Source organism: Aquarana catesbeiana, linkage group LG02 (assembly GCF_042186555.1).
Source record: "Aquarana catesbeiana isolate 2022-GZ linkage group LG02, ASM4218655v1, whole genome shotgun sequence".
In the NCBI taxonomy this organism is placed as follows: Eukaryota; Metazoa; Chordata; class Amphibia; order Anura; family Ranidae; genus Aquarana; species Aquarana catesbeiana.
Window position 1 is genome coordinate 687,040,225 of NC_133325.1, and position 7,505 is coordinate 687,047,729.

General features: G+C 44.6%; 1 protein-coding gene across 1 annotated transcript in view; it reads right to left on the bottom strand.

Moving 5' to 3' along the window:
• RSKR (ribosomal protein S6 kinase related) overlaps positions 1-255 on the bottom strand; it is a 60,975-nt gene extending 60,720 nt beyond the window's left edge. Inside the window, exon 1 of the mRNA XM_073616772.1 lies at positions 131-255. Within this exon, the coding sequence (XP_073472873.1) occupies positions 131-157 (27 nt within the window). The 5' untranslated portion in view covers positions 158-255. The remainder of the gene's footprint in view (positions 1-130) is intronic.
• Positions 256-7,505: the final 7,250 nt, after the last annotated feature.

Below are 7,505 nucleotides of genomic sequence, written 5' to 3' on the forward strand. Positions count from 1 at the left end.
CACATAATGGCGTTTTCCATACAGCTACTCTGTCTGAGCCACAAATTCAGTTACATTTTAAAGTTATTAATCTATTAAATAATGTATATTTTATATAAGGTTTCTTTCCCCCTACATCTATTACCCCTACCTTGGTGTCACTGCTGGTGGCTCCCATTTCATGTCTTCAGTTAGTGTACACGCAGATCAGATTTTGCGCTTTCAAGCCCCCCCTCCCCACCAGTCAAACACTTTCTGATCTCTGAGGGGAGTCACATGTACTGGTAATCCGCTTTAGCTGGACAAACAATTTTAATCTGCTGCTAAGTACTGGCCTTTGCTTATGCATCCAGTGCTGCATTATTCACGAGTGTAATTTTTATACGTATCATACATGGTGATAGTCTGTCCACCGCAGTGCCTTCTTGGAAAAATAAAAGCAGGTGAATCAATTTTTATCAAACTACTTCTGTGACATTACCTTTTTTCCTATTATTTCTGTATATTTCCCCTGAAAAATCAGGAGGAAAGCCCCTATGCTGCCATTGACATATATGGTGAGAAAAATCCCTATACTGCCATTGGGCCACTGCACATTATTACTATATTTACATTGTTATAAAAAATTAAATAGTTTAACTCATGCAGAATCAGTGGGAGCCCCGAGCGTGTCACTTGCCACGTCACCTGTCACCAGATGCAGATTGTCACTTGCCACATCGCCTGCCACCAAATGCAGATTGTCACTTGCCATGTCATCTGCCACGTCGCCTGTCACCAGATGCAGATTGGCACTTGCCACGTCGCCTGCCACACGTTGCGGATTGTCACTTGCCAAGTCGCCTGTCACCAGATGCAGATTGTCACTTGCCACCTCACCTGTCACCAGATGCAGATTGTCACTTGCCACGTCGCCTGTCACCAGATGCAGATTGTCACTTGCCACGTCACCTGCCACCAAATGCGGATTGTCACTTGCCAGGTCACTTGCCACGTCGCCTGTTACCAGATGCAGATTGTCACTTGCCACATCGGCTGCCACCAAATGCGGACTGTCACTTGCCACGTCACCTGCCACACGTTTTGGATTGACAGTCACTTGCTGTGTCACTTTCCTGCTAAGGTGGTCTCTTGTGTCCCAGAGTCAGGCAGCAGAGAGATGATGTAATCTCTCTGCTGCCGCGGCTGCCTGCACAGTGAGGGGGGAACTGCAGGGCGGGCGCCGGGCGGTGAGAGATGATGTCATCTCTCTGCTCCCCGCCCGCCGGCTCCCTGATTGGCCAGCAGCCCGCAAACACATCGAGCCACACAGCTGCTCATCCGTTCTTTCACTTTCCCGCTCACCAACTGAGCCGCCAGGCCCGCCCGCTGTCTCTCACCTACGGAGCTGCCCAGTGGCTCTCTCATCCGCAGAGCCGCCCGCCGGCTCTCTCACCTACGGAGCCGCCCGCCGGCTCTCTCACTCGCGGTGCCACCTGCTGGCTCTCTCACTCACCCGCATTCTCGGAGGGGGCAATTGCCCCATTGCCCCCCCCCCCCTGGATCCGCCCCTGCCAAGGCCAGATCTGTGCCTTGCCACAATTCTGTGTCTGAGTTCTTCAGGCAGTTCCTTTGACCTCATGATTCTCATTTGCTCTGACATGCACTGAAGGGTTCTGGTCGTCCCAAACGTCTTCCATTTAAGGATTATGGAGGCCACTGTGCTCTTATGAACTGGACTGGACTCAAATGAGGGTGTAGAACCATCTCAAGGATGATCAGAAGAAATGGACAGCACCTGAGTTAAATATATGAGTGTCACAGCAAAGGGTCTGAATACTTAGGACCATGTGATATTTCAGTTTTTCTTTTTTAATAAATCTGCAAAAATGTCAACAGTTCTGTGTTTTTCTGTTAATATGGGCTGCTGTGTGTACATTAATGAGGAAAAAAATGAACTTAAATGATTTTAGCAAATGGCTGCAATATAACAAAGAGTGAAAAATTTAAGGGGGTCTGAATACTTTCCGTCTCCACTGTATATATTGAGGAAAACAGCTATGCTGCCATTGGTATATATATTGAGGAAAACCCCTATGCTGCCATAAACCTTGCTAGTTCTCTGCAGGTAGTATGCAGCTTCAGTACTTTTTGAATCACTGACTTAGAACAAGCATTCATGCAGTGAAACTGGAACTCTCAATCTGCATGCTGGTTCGGGAGTGCTTGATTCGAAGTATTAAAAGCTCTGGAAGAACATGGTAGTCCTGCAACTGGCATATTCAAAAATCACCAATGGCAACCTAATGATTGCGTTCACTAAAGGTGATTTTTAAAATATATGAACTACTACAACAAGCCACTGTTCTGTAATGGTATCAGCCAAATGATTAGACAAATAGCGACAAGCAACTTTGTTGTGATGTTTAATGATGTATGAAGGGGGGATTGACAATATAGATAGAATGGTAGAAAGGTATGCAATAATGTTGAACAAAGGTTAATGGTCAATGAAGCTATCTTATCCTCAGGAATAGTTTCTACATTCGACCACTGGCAGCACAATACAATACACCAGAGTTTTAGAACAGATACATAAAGAAAACAATGCCCAGGGATTTTTAAGGTGCCAAAACACAAACACATTTTTTTTTAGATAAAAATACAATACTTTAATTGGACTTTGCAATAAATAAATACAAGTTAAAAAAAACATCAAGATAACATCCATGTGATCTGTGCAAGTAGTTAGCAAGTAGTAATCACTGGCTTCCTTGGGAGATCTGTAAGTACTACATATTGCACCAATGCAATTAGAAAATGAACGTAATCACCAAGATGTATATCATTTAGATCGAACAATCTTTGGACTTTTCATATGCAATTGATATACTGTATTATAAGCCAAATAAGAGACAAATAAAAATAAAAAATAAAATAGTTTGTGCAAATCAATCAATAAATGAATCCGCTGGAGGGCATCTCGCAAAAAAGAAATGTGAAATTATATCAACACAGCAAGATGATCTGCATCCTTCACGCATTTAAATGTCATCCCTGGAAGTATTGGTAGGCCATAGGAGCATGGCTGGATTAAAAGCATCATGAGCCTGATGCTAAGGACTTTGGTGGGCCTTTTTATTCAAATAAATACAATGAAAATGCAAACATTTTCATTGTATTTACCATGTTACCATTACCTGCCTCATTGGGCCAGCCCCTTTTTGCTATTTAAACTGCCTTGCTCATTCTTTCCGTGCCTTTGCCTGGTCAACATATCCAGTGTGCCTCTGCTGTGTACCTATTATGACTTTGCCTGGCTGACATTTCTTCTGGTTCCTGGTCCTGATCTTTGGCCTCTGCGGACTCCTGGCTCCGGCTCGTCTGATTACCCGTTTTGGCTTCCTTACCTTAGATTCTGTTTTTTAATTACATTCCTGATCTGTATAGTTTTTACTATTACATTAAAGGTGTGATTTTTACTGGATTTTCTGTCTCTGTCTGTTTCATGGTCCATGACCGAGAGGGGGGCGGGGTGAGAAAAAGGGGGCGAGAGAGGGATAGGAAGGGTGAGCGATATAGAGAGAGGGGATGAAAGAGAGAGAGGGGGTGAAAGAGTAAAAGGGATGAGAGAGAGAGGGTGCCTTTGGGTCGTTTTAGTAGAGTAGTAATGTGGCGCACATAACCCTACTTGACACCAAAGTTGCAGGAAGCAAACTGGTGGCAAGTAAGATGGTGTTCCCGCGAGGAGGGTTTCCTATTGAGGGAGGAACCAAAACTTCCATCGCAGTTCACAGAAATGTGTATATCCAAGAAACTAACGAACTGCTGATGGCAATTCATTGTAAATTTGAATTCATTACATTCCAAAACTGTCATGAACATATGCAGGTAATCTAGAGACCCTGTCCAGATCAAAAGAATATCATCAATAAATCTCAAGCCATATTAGAATCTTGTCTAAGCTTTCCTGAAGATCCTCTCTTTCGAGGAAAGATCACTCCCCCCCCCCCCCCCAGGTACAGATTGGCATAGGATGGGGTACATTGTGTCCCCATTGCTACGCCCTGCACCTAGAAGTAGTGGGAGCACTTAAAAATAAAAATATTGTGCGACAAAATAAAAAATAACAAATCCAAAATGAATTTGATATATGGGCCAGCTGACCTCCCTCGCTCAGAAATGAAGCTCTCCCGAACCCCCAAATTATGAGGGATCAATTTGTATAACATTTTCACAACTGTGCTTTAATGGTGCTTCACTCACAACACATGATTTTGCATTTTCAGCCTCAACAGGCTGCATTAACTCATTATTTACCTGGCCACTCTCGGTGTTGACTGCACCAACACATTTCTATTATAAGATACAGGCTTGACTTTAAACCCTGCCTCCCCACTATACAGGCCACTGCACAGAGGAAAAACTCTCTTATGAGTATAATCACTGCATGGGGTCACTCCCATATCACCATGAAAAGTCTCCATACCAGTCCTTTTCAAAATCACTGCAGTAAACGTTTCATTACAGACAGACTTACCCACCACGGTAGTAGGTGTCGCCATCTTCATTTGAGTGCGCTGCTTTGCTTCATTGCTACTGGCCACTTCATCCAAGCAGCCACATTGTGATACAACAGGCCTTCTGTGCTCTCTGGCACCCCCTACAGGCACAACAAGTTTTCCTCTCTGTTACGAAGGGTGACAGCACATCTGTTTACACAAACACTAGGGCAGGTAATCCTAGACTTCTGTTCTGTTGGATTACCAGGTACAGCGTCCCAAGACCTAGGACACTTAACAACAGCATGCTTCACTGACTGGCCACTTCATCCAAGCAGCCACAATGTGATACAACAGGCTTCCTGTGCTCTCTGGCACCCCTACAGGCACAAAAGCCTCTTGGAGCCTTCCTCTCCTTTGCTTAGGCATACCTCCAAACTTTTTGAGATGGGAACGAGGTACACGTATTAGCAAAAGTCTGTATAGGTTATAGGCATAGGACACACCCCTTTTAACGGCCCCTTAAAGGAAAATTAAAAAAAAAAAAATGGAATAAAGTGGGAATAAACTCCCATCTCTAAATTTTACCTATAGGTAAGCCTATAGGTACTGTAAATATCTCCTAAACGTGCACCGTTTAGGAGGTATTTACTGTACATGCAGCCAATGACATCAACGCATACGCTCTGAAGGTACGGCCACCCAGACTGTTCCTTCAGAGTCCTGTGCTGTAAGCTGTGGTTCCTGCACGCAGCCGTAACACCAACTCGGAAGGAAGACAAGGTGAAGATAGGAGCGCCTGGAGCGATGACAGTGCGGTGCTGGCAGGTAAGTTTAACATAATGTGCTGTGCGATGCATACTTGCACATTATGACATTACCTTTCAGGGTCTGAAAAAAAAAAACCACCCGGAGGTTTACTACTAGTGATTTTTTTTTTTACCACTACTATTCCTTTATACTGGCTTTTGAAATTTAAAAACGCAGAAATTTAGAAATTGGATGAAAAGTTTAGCACTGGAAACACTTTTTGAAAGATAAAAAGTGCATTTTATATACAACTATATACAGTATCTCACAACAGTGAGTACACCCATCACATTTTTGTAAATATTTTATAATATCTTTTCATGTGACAACACTGAAGAAATGACACTTTGCTAAAATGTAAAGTAGTGAGTGTACAGCTTGTATAACAGTGTAAAGTCCTTTTTACCCTAAGAACCTCGCAGACACCTGCACCATTAGTGTGCTGGTTTTCTACAAAACCTGTTTCAGACTGCCTTTTTACACCATGACAGGGCATAGCATAAATATACACAGTACTGTAAAAAAGTTTTAGGCAGGTGTGAAGAAATGCTTTCAAACATGTATATTTAAATGTTTTATTTTTATTAATTTACAAAATGCTAAGTGAGCAAACAGAAGAAAAACCTAAATCAAATCAATGTTTTGTGTGACTACCCTTTGGCTTCAAACCATCATCAATTTTTACACTTGCACAGGTCAGGGATTTTGTAGGATTAGAGTCAGGTGTATAATTAACCAGTTTCCACTTGGCCTATAGCAGAATGACAGCTGAGCTGGCCTTTTGTCGAACTGGGTGGATATCATATGACATCCTCCCTGTCAGGTCACCTGGGACCAGGTGACAGATGCACTCTGTAGGAGTCAGAAGTGCACCGCTAAGGTAGTGGACCCTAGGACTGACTGCTGCGGATTGAACTCTGGAAGGTTCAGGAAGCAGGTCTACAGGATAACTAACATGGATCCCAGTGGGAGCTAAAGCATAGATTCCCCAGGGTGTGGAGTCTAAGAGCCAGCGGGTGGAGTCCCCAGAGAAACGGGCCGGAGCTAGCAGTTGTAATGAATGTGAGGCTGCGACTGGTGCGATAGGTGCAGCAGCAGATAGCGGTTGAGGTTGTTGAACCGGGGGTCCTAATGAGGCCTGAACCTGTTCAAAATGGGATGCCAAATCCTGAAGGAATCGCATCACTTGGGTCTGATGCGATTCCTGGGTCTCAAGTCTGTGAACTAAGCCCTGCAATGGATCATCTGCGGTTAGCGGCACATCACCCGGGTCCATGGCTGATCAAACTGTCAGGTCACCTGGGACCAGGTGACAGATGCACTCTGTAGGAGTCAGAAGTGCACTGCTAAGGTAGTGGACCCTAGGACTGACTGCTGCGGATTGAACCCTGGAAGGTTCAGGAAGCAGGTCTACAGGATAACTAACATGGATCCCAGTGGGAGCTAGAGCATAGATTCCCCAGGGCGCGGATTCTAAGAGCCAGCGGGTGTTCACCAGAGCCTCTAGTGGTGAGGATGGACTGCGCTGCAGTCTGGCTCCAGGTCGCGGCCCCCAGGGTCTCACAGCTCACGCTCACCGTAGACTACAGGAGAAGAGGAAGGAGGCAGCAGGCTGGAACGACAGGAAAGTAAGGGGTAAACCAAAGGTCAGGGCGACTAGCAGACAAGGATAAACATAACACGCCAAATGTCAGGGTAACAATCAGACAGGGAGAGTTGAGAACAGGCTAAAGTCGATAACAGGAATCAGACGTAGGAAACACAGCGAGTACACACGGAGGCTAACACACAATGGTCGATCAGCACTGCTGGCTTGCAGTGCACAGGTTAATATAGGGTTCCCTGATAGGGCCTGGGGTGGGGCCATGCTTAGTGGAGAGGTTATAAAACCAGTCAGGTGAGAGGCAGATGGTCTTTAGAGATGAATACATGGAGACAGGTAAGCTGACAGAGAAAACTCTATTGCATAACCATGACACTCCCGGATGGGGCAGCGATGTGTTCATTGGACAATTGCGTTGCTAGCTGTGTTTAGTCACAGTGATCAGATGGTACAGGCAGAGCCAATCACAGCCCATCTGTACCATGTGATTAGCTGTGACCAATCACAGCTAATCCCAACAAAACACACTAAATGAATCAGTTTCATTCAGTAAAAATGGTTGCTTATACCAGTGAAATTCAAAAGAAAAGTCAAAAGTGTCACAACTGTAAATCTCAGTGACTCCCTTGTTG